Source organism: Diabrotica virgifera, chromosome 5 (assembly GCF_917563875.1).
Source record: "Diabrotica virgifera virgifera chromosome 5, PGI_DIABVI_V3a".
NCBI lineage: Eukaryota > Metazoa > Arthropoda > Insecta > Coleoptera > Chrysomelidae > Diabrotica > Diabrotica virgifera.
In genome coordinates this window covers 75,339,090-75,356,564 of record NC_065447.1, presented here as the reverse complement: position 1 = coordinate 75,356,564, position 17,475 = coordinate 75,339,090, and the positions used below count along the sequence as shown (strand labels likewise).

General features: G+C 33.4%; 1 protein-coding gene across 2 annotated transcripts in view; it reads right to left on the bottom strand.

Annotated features, from left to right (window-relative positions):
• LOC114326683 (exportin-7) overlaps positions 1-17,475 on the bottom strand; it is a 141,738-nt gene that overhangs the window by 70,887 nt on the left and 53,376 nt on the right. For both annotated transcript variants that reach the window (XM_028275091.2, XM_028275092.2), the window contains exon 6: positions 11,950-12,265. In XM_028275091.2, the coding sequence (XP_028130892.1) occupies positions 11,950-12,265 (316 nt within the window). The remainder of the gene's footprint in view (positions 1-11,949; positions 12,266-17,475) is intronic.

Sequence of the window (17,475 nt, the reverse complement as noted above, 5' to 3'; positions counted from 1 at the left end):
TATTTTATACAGTGCATCGTTTTCCCGTTATTTAAGCTTCAATACTTAGATTTGAGTACTGGTCGAAAAAATACACAAATTCAATTCCCAATAACTCACTTTGAACTAACATAAGTTTAGTTCTTTATGTGAGGAATGTATTCAATTTTTTATTTTCTTCAATTTTAGTAAGAATAATATTTTTGTAAAAGCTTATAGTTTTTGATTTATACGTGAAAAAAGCGATTTAAAACATGCATTTTTTTACGAAAAAATAAAATCTTTGGTCTTTAATAACTCAAAAAGTGATGATTTATTTTAATAACTTTATATAACAAATTTTGCTAGTAATTTGTCCCTCTATCGACTTATGGTATTATTTTTAATAAAATAATTTCCACCCCCGAGAAGGGGTGACATCCACCCTCAGGGTAAAAGCGCAAGTTGGCATCATGTCACCTTTGTTCCTTGAGGTATCCTCTAATTACTCACCAATTTTTATGAAAATCGATGGAGGTTCAACGAAATCGGGGTGAAAACCTTCAGTGACTGCACTATTCATATTTCAACCAAATTTGGTATATAGGTTCTTTTTTTGATGTATAAGGTCGAGGTCTTGAACCGGAAGAATCGGTTTACCAGAAGTTGTGTTTTTCCTGGTTTTTATGTAAAAATATGTTTTTTTTTTTCAATTATTTCACCCTGTATGTATTAATTTTTCAAATAGTTAATACGGCCATTAAAAAGAGCGTAAAAATATTTTTTAGGAAATATTTTTAACTTTTTAGTTATGTTAATTACCATTTATTAAATGCAAAACGTATCTTCACATGTACCTATACGCGGCAGATTCGTGCAAATATTATAAGAATTATTTTACATTTAAGGGTAGAAGCATATAATTTGAACCACATATACTACACATACAGGGTGTTTCATTGGGAAAGTAACATACGTTAACTGTAGAAAGAGGACACTTAGGCGATCTCAAAAATACCTACTTAATGGATCTTACTCCATTAATAACAAAGATACTGGATGTTTTATCTATTTTGCCATTTTCTTAATTGGTTCATAACTTTTTAACCACACTGTATATTTATTGTATATTTGGCACGCAAATATCATTTAAGGCGTACAATAAATTAATTTATTTACAATTGTAAAAAATCCAGATCCGGATTAAAAAATATTGGAAAAATGTTCCGACCCCAAAACAACACCCTGTACATTAATTTTTTTTAAATGGATTTTTCAGTTGAAAAGAGGATGAAAAACTAAATTCAGTGGTATAATTTGAATTTTCGGCAAAATTATTTTTCTGGTGAAATTTTGAATTTGAATTCGGAAATTAAGTGAATTGCGAGAGCTCTAAGTAGAAAAAAAATTGAAATACAGCTTACAACTTGTCAACCTCACTGTATATTGATTTTATATTTAACACGCGAATATTCTTTTAGGTGTCCAATCAATTAATTTATTTACAATTATAAAAAATCCAGGTCCGGTTTAAAAAATATTGTGTAAATATTCCGACCCAAAAAAACACCTTGTATATTAACTTTCTTTAAAATGGATTTCGCATTTGAAAAGAGGATGAAAAACAAAATTAGTGGTATACTTTGAATTTTCGACAAAATGATTTTTCTGGTAAAATTTTGAATTTGAATTCTGAAATTATGTCAATTGCGAGAGCTCTTGTAGAAAAAATTAAAATGCGACTTAATTTTAATTAATACCAATTTAATCTAAATTGGTAAAATGTTAATAATTTAGTGTTTTTTTTTATTATGTGTGAAAAATAGTTTTTGGCGAATATTCATCTTTAAATAATGAATAAATAATAAAGGGTCAATAAAGAATACATGGTTCAAGCTACCACCTAGACGCTTATATACATGGAAAGCCCCAGCGGACCGCCCCGAGAGTATAGTTCGAAACCAGATCGATTACATAATGGTTAACAAAAGATTTGGATCATCAATAACTAGAACTTGTACATACCCTGGCGCCGATGTTCCAGACCATGTTATTCTCTTAGCAGAAATAAAAATAAAAATCACTAATATGAGGAGACCTAAACCAGAACCAACAATAGACTATGCTAAACTTAAAGATGAGAATACCAGAAGAGAATTAAGTATGAAATTAAACAAAGAACTAACAAAGAATACAAAAGTAGAATTAGAAAGAGAAGTTAATTTGGATAACACATGGAGAGTCATAGAGGAAACAATGACGGATACAGTTAAAAAAGAATTAGGTTATAAACAAAAAATACAAAAGAAAAGTTCGATGACTGACAAAATCCTGGCAATGTTCGAAGAAAGAAAACATAAAAACCAAGGGAACCGAGACAAATATCGAAAACAACAACAACGCATAAGAAGAGAGATAAGAACGGCAAAAAATAAGTGGCTAAAGAAACAGTGTGAGGAAATGGAACAGTTACAAAAACAACATGATGACCACAACCTACATAAGAAACTAAAGGAGGTAGCTGGAACATACAGAAAAAAGAAATTTTCTAACTTAGAAAATGAACAAGGAAAAATGGCACAAGATGATAGAGAGAGGAAACTCATATGGTAAAAATACATCAAAAATCTCTTTGCAGACGAGAGGCCTGAGATAGAAGTCGTTCAGGAAGAAGTGATAGATATTAACAACCTATCTGGTCCCGAGATCACAATTGAAGAAATTACTAGAGCAATAAATACGTCGAAAGACAGGAAAGCAGTTGGACCTGATAAAATTCCTGTTGAGATACTCAGATTGTTAGATGAAGAGGGAATTACGATACTTTAAAGATTTTTCAACCAAATCTATAAAAAAGGAAAATTCCCTGTTCAATGGCTTGTATCTACCTTTATCCCTTTGCCAAAAAAGAACAACGCAACAAAGTGTCAAGAGCACCGACTGATAAGTCTGATGAGCCATTCTTTAAAAATATTCCTCAAAGTTCTTCTCTACAGAATCTCCACAAAATGCGATAAGGTTATTGGTTGCTCACAATTTGGATTTCGAAAAGGCCTGGGTACCAGGGAAGCACTAGTTGCAACCCAAGTGCTAGCTCAGAACTGCTACGATCAAAGGAAAGATGAAATGATGTGCTTTATAGATTATGAAAAAGCCTTCGATCGAGTACAACATCATAAACTCGTACATATACTAAAACAACTCGACATAGAGCAAAAAGACATTCGTTGCATAGAGGCTCTTTACTGGAATCAAACAGCTGTCGTCAAGGTGGATAATGAAACAACGCAAGCTCAAAAAATTCTCAGAGGTGTAAGACAGGGATGCATTCTCTCCCCACTACTGTTCAATCTATATTCAGAAAGTATCTTCCAGGAAGCTCTGGAGGAATGCGAAAGCGGCATCAAAGTGAATGGTACCTGGGTCAATAATATACCATATGCGGATGATTCGGTCTTAATAGCAGACAATATAGAAGACCTCCAAAACCTTCTTAATAAAATTGGAGAGCATAACGAGAACATGGGACTTAGCATCAACATAAAAAAGACGAAGTTCCTTATAATCAGCCGTCAATGATGTCAACATCAAAATGCAAGACTAGCATATAACAACCAAGATGTAGAGCGCGTAAGAAAGTTTAAGTACCTGGGAACCTGGCTATGTGAAGACTGGATGTCGGATATGGAAATTAAATGTCGGATAGAAAGAGCCAGAAGTGCATTCATGAAATTCAGAAACGTCTTTACGAACTCTGACTTTGACCTAAACCTAAGATTAAGATTCACAAAATGCTATATATGGTCGGTGCTCCTATATGGCATGGAAGGATGGAGTTTAAAAATAAACACAATGAATAAGCTAGAGGCATTTGAGATGTGGATCTATCGACGAATCCTTAAAGTTCCCTGGACCGCAAGAATAACAAATGAAGAAATCCTGAGAAGAATTGGTAAAGAACGACAACTGATGTGCACAATTAAACAGAGAAAAACGGCATACCTGGGACACATAATTAGAAATGAAAGATATCAGCTTCTGCAAACCATAATTGAAGGAAAGATCGAAGGAAGAAGGGGAGTGGGCAGGAAGAAAATGTCATGGCTCCGTAATGTCAAACAATGGACAGGACTAAAAAACATAGGAGACCTAATACATACTGCAAGGGATAGAGAAAAATGGTCAAACGTGATCGCGAACATCCATTAGTGGATTGCATAAGAAGAAGAAGAAGAAAGAATACATCACTTTAATCAACAAAATAGCTAAAAATTATAACAAAACAGCGAAAATTTGCAGCATAATCACTATTCAAAACTAAAGTACTTATTCAAAATTACCACCATCAAAAATTATTTTTTTTATACGTAGGTACGGTAAATTTTTGTAGTTAGGTACCTAACGTTATGTGTACTGTGTGTGTTGAGTAAGTGTCTTGTTACATTGCAAAGTCGACGTCATTGTCTTTGCAAAGAGACGCTAATTGTATCCGAACGTCTGCGGTCCCTCCGGTGAGTAACGATCCCACAAGGACAGAAACTATTTTCATTTATTAATTTATAATAAACGAAAAATTTCTGACCCTGGTGAGATTCGAACTCACGACCATTCGGACCTTTCGATCCAAAGGTAGGCGCTCTGACCACTGAGCCACAGAGGGGGTCATCAAAAAGTATTGTTATGTGTGCAAATGTTAATATTTTACCAATTTAGATTAAATAATGGTATTCATTAAAATTAGGTCATATTTTAATTTATTTTACTTTGAGCTTCGCAATTCACATAATTTCAGAATTCAAATTCAAATTTTTACCAGAAAAATCATTTTGCCGAAAATTCAAAGTATACCACTACTTTTGTTTTTCATACTCTTTTCAAATGCAAAATCCATTTTAAAAAATTTAATATACAAGGTGTTTTTTTGGGTTGGAACATTTATACAATATTTTTTAATCCGGACCTGGATTTTTATAATTGTAATTAAATTAATTGACTGGACACCTAAAATAATATTCGCGTGTTAAATATAAAATCAATATACAGTGTGGTTGACAAGTTGTAAGCTGTATTTCAATTTTTTTCTACTTAGAGCTCTCGCAATTCACTTAATTTCAGAATTCAAATTCCAAATTTTACCAGAAAAATCATTTTGTCGAAAATTCAAAGTATACCACTGAATTTAGTTTTTTATCCTCTTTTCAACTGAAAAATCCATTTTAAAAAATTTAATGTACAGGGTGTTGTTTTGGGGTCGGAACATTTTTCCAATATTTTTTAAGCCGGACCTGGATTTTTTACAATTGTAAATAAATTAATTTATTGTACGCCTTAAATGATATTTGCGTGCCAAATATAAAATAAATATACAGTGTGGTCAAAAAGTTATGAACCAATTAAGAAAATGGCAAAATAGATAAAACAACCAGTATCTTTGTTATTAATGGAGTAAGACCCATTAAGTATGGTATTTTTGAGACCGCCTAGGGATCCTCTTTCTACAGTTAACGTATGTTACTTTACCAATGAAACACCCTGTATAGAGGTTCAAATTTAGATACGAGGCCATCTCAGTTTTTGTTCCTTTTACAAAAATGGCGGGCATTCAAAATGGCGACTATACTTATGTGACTAATAGCACGATAATTTTTGAACGAAATGTCAGATTTCAACCAAAGGGCCTAGCCGGGTAAGATGGTGAAAAGTGCCCCCAACCCAATTTAAATTCCATATAGGCCACTTTTTAGCACATACAGAGGAACTCACTTTCTGAAATTTTTAGCCCCCTATGTGGTCACGTGACCCCCCTAGAGCCTAATTAGGCGTTTTAGGTTTTTATTTTTTCTCTCAGCCGCATCAAGAGCTAGCCAAAAACTTTATTTAAAAAAGTTGTAAGTTTCAAAAAGGTCTAGATGAAAATTTTTTTTTTTTTATTTTTTTGGCGGGAAATTCGAATTTTTAGAACAATTTTAAACTTTTAAATACCTCTGAAAAAAAAACTAAGACACTCGTTTTTACGAAAATTAATTATAATGTGTATTTTTGAACAATCTTTCACCCTTAATTTTTTTAGATTTTTAAAATTGGTGAAACGTACCTTTAAAAATAAAAAACCGCATTTTTTCGGTTTTTTTTTTCGTTTTTTGATACAATTTTATACATATTTTTCAAAAAATTTAACACCGTCACTAGAATAGGTAAAAAACTGAAAAATAATTGGGGTTTGCTTAATAAAAATTTTTTGTAACGATATCCATTTTCAAGATACAGGGCGTTGAAGAATACAAAATTTTACATACTTTTTACGATTTTGCCGAAACTACTGGCAACATTGTAATAAAACTTGGCGGGTTTTAAGAGGTAGTTATTGTGCATGTTTTGACATACAACTAAGGATTTGATATTCATCATTGGCGCGCATAGGGGTAATGGTCTGAAATTTTCAAAGAAAAAAAGATAGTACGCCACTGACATATTTCAAATTAACAATCATTTTTGAATTCCTCGTTCAATTTTCAATAAAAAATCTATCTTCTCATTTTTTCATACGACGCGCCGTTTTGCTGCAAAAAATAAAATATCTTAACGCTTCCAAAGTATTCGAATTAATTTTGATAATAATGGATGTACGAGTTTATTATGTAGATGTAGAAAGTACTAGAAGTTCGAATACTTTGTAAGGGTTAAGATCTTTTATTTTTTGAATAAAAATGGCGCGTCGGATGAAAAAATAAGAAGATACATTTTTTGTCACAAATTGAACGAGAAATTCAAAAACCATTGTTAATTTGAAATATGTCAGTGGCGTACTATCTTTATTCTTTAAAAAGTTCAGACCATTACCCCTATGCGCGCCAATGATGAATATCAAATCCTTAATTGTATGTGAAAACATGCAGAATAACTACCTCTTAAATCCCGCCAAGTTTTATTACAATGTTGCCAGTAGTTTCAGCAAAATCGTAAAAAATGTGTAAAATTTTGTTTTCTTCAACGCCCTGTATCTTGAAAATCGATGGCGTTATAAAAAATTTTTATTAAGCAAACCCCAATTATTTTTCAGTTTTTACCTATTCTAGTGACAGTGTTACCTTTTTTGAAAAATATGTATAAAATTGTATCAAAAAACGAAAAAAAAAACCGAAAAAACGCGGTTTTTTATTTTTAAAGGTACGTTTCACCAATTTTAAAAATCTGAAAAAATTCAGCGTGAAAGATTGTGCAAAAATACATATTATGATTGATTTTCGTAAAAACGAGTGTCTTAGTTTTTTTTTTCAGAGTTATTTAAATGATTAAAATTGTTCTAAAAATTCGAATTTCCCGCCAAAAAATAAAAAAACATTTTTTTCATATAGATCTTTTTGAAACTTACAACTTTTTTAAATAAAGTTTTTGGCTAGCTCTTGATGCGGCTGAGATAAAAAATAAAAACCTAAAATGCCTAATTAGGCTCTAGGGGGTCACGTGACCACCTAGGGGGCTAAAAATTACAGAAAGTGAGTTCCTCTATATGTGCTAAAAAGTGGCCCATATGGAATTTAAATCGAGCTGGGGGCACTTTTCACCATCTTACCCGGCTAGGCCCTTTGTTATATAGGTTCTTTTTTTGGTGAATAATATCGAGGTCTTGAACCGGAAGAATCAGTTTACCAGAATTTGTGTTTTTACTGTTTTCTTTTATGTAAAAATATGTTGTTTCTTTTTTAATTCTTTCACCCTGTATATATTAGTTTTTCAAAAAGGTGATACCGGCGTGAAAAGAGCGTAAACATATTTTTTTGGAAATATTTTGAACACTTTAGTTATATTAATTACCATTTAATACATGCATAACGTATCTTCACATGTAGGTACCTATGTGCGGCAGATTCGTGCAAATAATAATATAAGAATTATTGTGCATTTAATGGTAGAAGCATATAATTTGGACCACACATACTACACATAGAAAGATTCAAATTTAGATATGAGGCCATCTGAGATTTAGTCTTTTACAAAAATGGCGGGCATTCAAAATGAATCTGCCGCCCATAGGTACATGTGAACATACGTTATGCATTTATTAAATGGTAATTAACACGACTGAAAAGTTCAAAATATTTCCTAAAAAAATATATTTACACTCTTTTCAATGGCGTTATTACGTTTTTAAAAAATTTATATATACAGGGTGAATGAATTGAAAAAGAAACAACATATTATTACATAAAAAACAGTAAAAACACACATTCTGGTAAACCGATTCTTCCGGTTCAAGACCTCGATATTCTTCATAAAAAAAAGAACCCTATATGTCAAATTTGGTTGAAATCTGACGTTTCGTTCAAAAGTTATCGTGCTATTAGTCACATATGTATAGTCGCTATTTTGAATGCCCGCCATTTTTGTAAAAGGAACATAAACTGAGATGGCCTCGTATCTAAATTTGAACCTTTATATGTGTAGTATATGTGGTCCAAATTATATGCTTCTACCATTAAATGCACAATAATTCTTATAATGTTTGCACGAATCTGCCGTATATAGGTACATGTGAAAATGCGTTTTGCATTTATTAAATGATACTTAACATAACAAAAAAGTTAAAAATATTTCCTAAAAAATATTTTTACGCTCTTTTCAATTGCGGTATTAACTTTTTGAAAAATTAATACATACAGGATGAAAGAATTGAAAAAAAAACAGCATATTTTTACATAAAAACCAGGAAAAACACAACTTCTGGTAAACCGATTCTTCCGGTTCAAGACCTCGATCTTATACATCAAAAAAATAACCTATGTACCAAATTTGGTTGAAATCTGAAGTCTCGTTCAAAAGTTATCGTGCTATTAGTCACAATGTATAGTCGCCATTTTGAATCCCCGCCATTTTTGTAAAAGGCAAAATCTGAGATGGCCTCATATCTAAATTTGAACCTTTATATGTGCAGTATATGTGGTCCAAATTATATACTTCTATCATTAAATGCACAATTGTTTCACATATCGGCTGCACTAATTCATTTGCGACGATTTTTAAATTGAAATAATTTATTACTTTATAAAAGAAATACATTGTATTTTTAAAATATAAGAAAGATATAGTAATTTTTTCATTAAATGATTTATTTAGCGAATGGCACAAATTCTCTCTCTACTGCCTTCCCTCTTTATGGAGTATTGGGAGCTCTTGCGTTTTTTCTCGTTCTCTGTTTCATGATCTCTTGTTACAGTTCTTCTCCAGCTATTATCCGGTCTTCCTCTTCTTCTTCCGTCTGGTTAGTATTCGAGTGAATGGCTGGTTATATTATTTTGGTCTTTCCTTAGTGTATGTCCAATCCATTAACCCTTCCTTCTCTTAATCGTTACTGTTATTCTCTTGTTTTGTTCTTCTCCATAGTTCTGGGTTTGTTATTTTATCAGACCAATATATTTTTAGGATTTGTGTCAACGATTTATGTATAAAGATTTGTGATTTTTTGGTAGTTGCCGATCACGGCAACTTCAGACGGCAGTTGTCGACATAACAGACGTCACTACTTTGCACTATTAACTTGTGTGAGACTGATTCCGACATCTGACTGCAACTGCTGTCCGGCAGAATGTCAATTGCTGTGCCGCCCGACGGCAGACGACACACTTGACCGAACACAGTACTGCCGTTAGTGACGTTGTACAGGATTTATATTAGCATCCAAAAAATAAGAGTAATCCATATTGATTTAATTTTTAAAAGTCTCAAACAAATATTATTTACATGTACTGTTTACATTACGTAAATGAGTGACATTACTTCTGCAATGTAGGCCACTCGTTTTGAAAACAACGGAGTCAGCAATTATGTTACTATTAGTATTCTCATGGTCACATTCAGGTGTAGTCAATCATAACAAAACAATTACGATTTATTTATAGATACGGAGAAAATAAAGAGGAGATTATTCATTATTCAGACATCGACGTGGTTAGATCAGATACGTTGTCCACCAACTAGTTACTGTCGTATTTAGTGTTCTAAATAAATATATGAGAAAAAGGTACGAAATGAAAATTAGAAGATTTTAGCATGTCCATTTCGTGTTTTGAAACTAACCGACTCTCATCAAGACTGAACAGTTCGGATCAGACAGGAATTTAGGGAAGCAAGATGTAGAAGAAAATTTTTTAAAGCGCATGGCTATCCATTTTGCCCTTTTGGAACAAACCTTCTCACAACTAAGGACGTGCAAAAGGACCGGAAGCAAATTCAAGGATATAAAGTTGCGGGAAAACTTCCCACCAAGTAGGTAAGGGTTAGAAAATGAAGAATATATGAAGTAAATGATATAAATATGAAATATGATGTGAAAGAAGTATAATTAAAAAGTAAAGTTCAAATGTAGGAGTTAAAGTTATATATTTTTTTTAAATCTGAAAAAAAGGTAAAATATAGATTACAATTTCTGAGTATAGATTTTTGCGAGATTAAGAAAAGCGATAAGTAAGAATAGACAATATTTTTGATGACTAGTGAAATAAGTTGTGTATATTATATTTGTAAACCATGTAAATACTTTTGTGTAAAAATTTGTAAAAATCTTTGAAACGCAGTAATCAGTTGGTGACGTTGTCTAGAAAAGTTTTCTTCTTTGTCGGAAGGGCAGAGAAAATAATGTACATCTCTCAGAAAATTTTTCTTGTAAGGGATAGGGATGTACAGGAATTATATTAGCATCCAAAAAATAAGAGTAATCCATATCGATCAAATTTTTAAAAGTCTAAAAACAAATATTATTTACATGTACTGTTTACATTACGTAAATGGGTGACATTGCTTCTGCAATGTAGGCCACTCGTTTTGAAAACAACGGAGTCAGCAATTATGTTACTATTAGTATTTTCTTGGTCACATTCAGGTGTAGTCAATCATAACAAAACAATTACGATTTATTTATAGATACGGAGAAAGTAAAGAGGAGAGATTTCATTATTCAGACAGCGACGTGGTTAGATCAGATACGTTGTCCACCAACTAGTTACTGTCGTATTTAGTGTTCTAAATAAATATATTCTGCTAAATAGTGTTTCAACTAAATCAACCCAATCATCGGGGGTAACAACCCCCAGTACCAAGAAAACGTCGTGAAGTTGGACGACATGGAGGTGTTAACAAACGAATAAACTGATTATTTTATTCATAGTATTTATCCCTGTTTATTCGACTGCAAAAATGCGAATTATAAAAATTTACATATGAAAGAAATTGTTTGGAAGGATAAGGCGCAGACTCAGCACAGAATAGTACACAGGAAGAGGCTTCTGTCACGCATTCTGAATATAATATCCAACAAGCTAATGATAGCACGAGTACTGAATGTTATGTATGTATATACTTCTTCTATCAAAGCTGACCAGCAACTCAGCAGTAAAAAACGTCGTCGCAATAGTGAAGAAGATATTCTATCTTATATGAGAGAACAAGAGAATTGACGCCTTTCGGTAATAAAAAATGCATCGCAAAGTTGTGATTAGTTCAAATCTTTTGCCAACCATGCTGAACAGGTTTTGAGAAAACTTCCAACAAAAGTGCTTCAAATAAAAGTAAAACAGGAGCTCTTTCAAGTTCTGGCAAAATTCGAAAAACTAGCAGAAGAGAACAACGCGTTCTCCACATCTAGGGCCCCGACAGATGTTAACACTCAGTATACTATTTTTAATGTTATATTGCCGACTAGTAGTTATTCGAATTCAACCGATTTAACATATAGACAAATTGCATATTTTACTTCAACGTAATTATAAGAACAATCAACAAGAAAAGAAAATTGAAAATTTTCTTTAGACTTGGAATAATGTTTCTACTGACGATATTTTCCCTCTCCTCGTTTTTGGATTAAGATCATAAATTACATAGACCACAAAATGGTCTTTATTTAGTATTAACTGGTCTTTATTTAAACATTAACTGCAAATTTAGCATACTTTCCTCCCCTACTATTACATACGTATTGACTACAAATTGTTTACTTACATTTTCCTAATAAATACACTAAGAACCGTAGGCTCGTCGTTCAGTCCCAAAGCTTCCGATAGCCTTCTATAAACTTTAGAATTCTTTTGCACCTGATCGCCAACATAGATTTTCCTAAACGCTTCGAAGAAACTCAACATAGCCAATTCTAATTTTTCACAGCCACCCTGCACTAGCCTGGAGTCGGTAAGATTCATTAATTGTAAGACACGGCATACTAATTCGCCGTCCATAGTATCGTGTTCTTCATTACTGTTAAAAGAAACTCGCCCGCCTATTGCTGAACTTATGATATACACCAACCACGTTAACTGACCTAAAACAAGAAAAAATAGATGTTATTCATAAAAGAAAGTCATACGTATTAGTTACACCATTTATAACTCAAATACGGCTGGACCGATTTTCATAATTTTTGATTTGTTGGATAATTCTCCACCCTAATTCACAGAATAATGATTAGAAAAAAATACGAACAAAAATTAAGATTAAACAAATGCGGATGAATAAAGTCACAGTTAGTTATTTAAAATCTATTTTTTTTGTGTATGAAATAAAATTGTTAATATTAAAATATTAGGCAATAGCGGGTTATCCGTCATGGCTATATTCCTGTCGACGAATCGAATGCATTTTATCTCATTAATACTCCAGACTATAAATCGCTGGTACCTATGATTAAAGTGATTCCTAATACATTTTCAGTGAAAATAATAACTTTTTGATAAGTGTTGGCGATACAATTTTTTTTATATGCGTGTCCGCGAAGATTATATACTCCCAAAATATTTATGACTAAAAGATTTAGTTCTTAATAGATGCCGACGAAAACAATTATTCCCCTTTCTGTTCTCGCGAAAAACATAATTCCTGGAAGATTTACAGCGAAGGAATAATTTATCAATAGGTGACCACAAAAAAAAATAATTTTATGTACCGGCGAATACTCTAATTTTCAAAAGGTTGTGGGGAAAACAATTACTTCTCTACAGATATTGGCGAAGAAAATTATTGCTATTTACGTGCCCAAGAAGATTATATATTTAAAAATATTTCTGACGAAAAGAATTATTTTTATACATACCAGGAACAACAAAAAATAATTCTTTTTATCTGTACGTGTACATCCACGAAGATCATAACTCCCAAAATATTTATGACGAAAACATCTAGTTCTTAATAGATGACGACGAATATAATTATTTACGTTTCTGTTCTTGCGGAAAAAATAACTCCTGGAGGATTTACATTAAACAAAAATTATTTTTCCACCTACCTCTACCGAAAGTATACTTTTCCGGACCTGATTGTAGGGAGTAAAGTTGTACTTTGGAGGAAAATATTTTTCCTCCCTAGGAAGGAAAAGTAAAAGTGACTTCATGGTATTTAATTCATGAAACATAACTTATTGACGCCCTGTACAATATCTATTTTCTATTACGTAAGTATCTATACATTTTAACGTTTATTTATAAAACACCCTGTATTTTGCAGAATGGTAAAAAGCAGTAAATTGTTATTTTGATTTAACAATGTTTACATTAATAATTTGACTTATATTTGACAGTTGACAGTTATATTGTACCTACTTGTTAGTTTTAGTTTTAATAAATTTTGTTGGTTAGTTACATAAATAAATTAAGTAAAAATGAAAAATGACTTGTTATTAATTTGAGGAAGGCGGAAAAACCATATGTATAACATGGGAGTAAAGTGCCTTTTCCTCCCTTGAATGATTACTGCCCTCCGCTACGCGTCGGGCAGTAAACTTCATTCTCGGGAGGAAAAGTAGCACTTTCCTCCCTTGTTATACAAATAGCTATTCCAGTAGAGTAGCTACGAAAATAGAATTTGCCGTCGCTTATTTAGGGTTATTCTTTTCGCCGCGCATTTTAAGGATTCATAATCTTCGCAAACATAGAAATAGAAATGATTTTTTTGCTGTCATTCATCGAAGAGTAATTATTTTGGCCGAGAAATTTTTAGTAATATTAATTTTCGTGGAAACAATCAGAAATAATTCTTTTTACAGGTAATTATTGTGAACTTTTTCTTATCACCACACCGTATTAATAGAAGTTGTAACGATATGATACCTCGCCAAGCGATGAGCTGCTCTACCAGAGACGACCGGAGGAGTGTCAGCGTTGGCGCATAGCACCGCTGGAGGAAACCGAAGGAGAGGGCATCGAGAGCATATTTAAGGCGAGCTAGGAGAATGAGAAAATCAGTCGTGGCTAGCGTATTGAACTGGCCATGGCTCGACAGCTGCTGCTAGCGTATTGAACTAGCATTATCTGGCTTGGCAAAAGATGTACCGTATGTGAGGTGGGACTATGCCTAGGCGGACGCCACAGTAGTGACGAGGAGTCTTGCCATGACCGTTATCGCAGTGGGCGGTAGTAGTGAGGAACGAGCGACCGCGTGTCGCTGTTCAACCGTCCCGCATTGAGCTGAAATGCGGTGACTCCGGCTATGTTGATTTAACGTAGCGAAATTTTTATTGTATATATTGTTTATCGTATTATTTTAATGTTGCTATTATGATCGGATGACTGTAATAAAGTTTAATATTGGTTTTCCTTTGCAGAAGATGGAATTGTATTTTATTTTATTTGTTTTAAACTGTATAATAATATAATTATCTTAAATATATTTACTTCAATTTTTAACCTGTGTTTTACTGAGTTTGTCGTCCTTGAAAGACCTACCCGTTACAAAGTTATGGTCTTCGAAAGTATAGAACAGAAAAATATTTTTCGCTCTCATTCATTCAGGATCATACTTTTCACCGCGCATTATTAGGAGCTATAATCTTCATGAATACAGAATTAGAAATATTTTTTTTTCAATGTTATTGATCGAAGAATAATTATTTTCAATGAGAACTTTTTAGTAATTATGATTTTCGTGGACCCACAAACAGAAATGGTGTTGTTTGCTGATACTCCTCAAAAACTATTTTTTTTTCGCTAACACTTTATTAGGGATTATAATTTTTACGATCATATAATCGAAAATAATATTTTTCGCGGCGTTCATTAAGAGTTATACTCTTAACGGCATTTTTCGGAGTTATACTTTTTGTAGGCGGCGGCGAAATAATCCTACAACCTATCTGGAAAAAACAACAAAAACCATTATCAATAAAACCTCTCTTCCTGTTGACGTAAAACAAACTTTAATTCCTCGTGAAAAGTCTTCTAGAACACCTCGACTATATGACCTACCCAAACTCACAAATCCGATATTCCTCTCCACCTCATTGTTAGTGCATACAACTGCCTTACACAGCCATTGACAAAATACCTGTCCAAAACGCTTCATATTTCGTCAAAAATTCTTTTCATTTCATCGAACTTCTCATCCTCAGACATTCTAGTAAGTTTCGACATTGTTTCACTTTTTACAACCATTCCTATAGAGGAAACCCTTAATACAGTATCCAGTAAGACCACTTATCCTTCATTAAAAATGGAATGTCATCACTGTCATCTTTCAAAATAAATTAGGTATACAAACAAATAAATGGTACCCCAATGGGCTCCCCACTCTCTCCAGTAATTGCCAATATCATTATGGAAGACTTTGAGCCCTGAGAACTATCCACATCTATGCTCAAACCCACATGTTGGCTACGATTTATTGACGATACATTCGTCATTTCTCATTACGGCAGGGATGCTCTGGTGTCTATTTAAACCCATTACGATGAAGATGGAAACTGATTCATCACTACCGTTTCTCGACGTGCTCATAAAGAAAAACCAATCCCAAGGTTTTCATGACTCTGTTTACCGAAAACCCACCCATACCAGCAGCTATGTGCATGCAAACTATCATCACCCATCTTTACAAACTAATTCAATCATTAATACCCTTGCCTCCAGATCAATACGCCTTTGCGATGATGCAAGTAGATTTACTGAGCTCTCTTCTTTAAAACAAGCCCTAACCCAAAACAGTTACCGCGAAAATCATATCGATATCAACCATGTTCCGTATTAAAAGACAGATATCTAGAGAGTAAGGATATACGGAGTACGTTCAGTATGATGACTTAGATGTTAGATGAAAAGAGAGTTGCCTATAGAACGGGCGCCAAACCAGTTTTTAACGAAAAAACAAGTTAAAACGAATACAGAAGATAATTATTAATGAAATATTAAAGAAAATAAAATAAAATATTTATTTAAAAATAAATAGCAAAGATGTGACGTTTCCATAAATTTCAATCTCCCGCTCAACAACCCAAAGATGCAGATCCTGATCATACGAAAGCTTTTTCTTCCTTACATTAAAGGTGTTACTGAAAAAATCCACAAAATTCTCAAATCACGAGGAATAAAGACAATATTTACCCCCCAAAAAACTTTCATCTCTAGTCTAACCAAAGACAACATCCTAAATGGACAACACACAGTTTATGAAATTCCTTGTGCAGAATGCCCCGATCTTACATAGGCCAAACCAATCGTAGGCGCCCAAATATGATTTATAAATATTCCATATTTGTTCGCAATTCCGATTCAATTTCAGCTTTAAGCCAACACCATCTTCATCATCATCATCCAGTCTTCTGCATCCAAAGTTGAACATAGGCCTCCCCTAATTTCTTCCAGTTTTGTCGATCTTGGGCTTCCTGTAACCAATTCCCAGCAATCCTTTTGACGTCGTCTGTCCATCGTGTAAGTGGTCTACCTTCACTTCTTCTGTCTGCTCTAGGTTTCTACACTGTAATTTTTTGGGTCCACCTCCCCCCCTTCATTCTGGCTACATGGCCCGCCCAATTCCACTTCAGCCATGCTACTCGCTCTATGACATCTGTGACGCCTGTCCTTCTTCTGATTTCTTCGTTTCTAACCCTGTCTCTGAGAGTCAGTCCAAGTAGTGACCGTTCCATTCTTCTTTGGGCCACTCTAAGTTTGGTTGCTGTGGCCTGGGTTAATGATGATGTTTCGGCGCCGTAAGTCATGACTGGAAGCACACATTGGTCGAAACTCTTCTTTTTCAAATAATTTGGCAAGTTGCTCTTGAAGATGTCTGATAGAGCTCCATATGCGGCCCATGCTAAGGTGATCCTTCTATGTAATTCGGCAGTTTGATTTTCCCTGGAAATTTGGATTTCATGCCCTAAGTATTTATATTTATGAACTAATGCTATTGCGTTGACGTCGACTTTTGGATTTTCGTTTGGTACCAGGTTTGTCATGTATTGTGTATTTCCAAAATTTATGTTTAAATCAACTTTCTTACAGGAGGCATCTAACTCAGTAAGCATAGTTCTAATCTCTTCTAAGTTGTCTGTTATAAGAACTACGTCGTCTGCGAATCGTAGGTGTATGCGTTGGCGTCCCACTCCAATTGTTTGAAAGCATGTAATGCCGTAAAGAGTTTGAGAGAAAACGTGTCTCCCTGTCTAATTCCTCTTTTGATATTTATAGATTTGGTATCTTTGTGTAATCAGATGGTCATGGTGGCATTATTGTATATGTTCGTTATCAGTTTCGAGTACCGATAATCTAT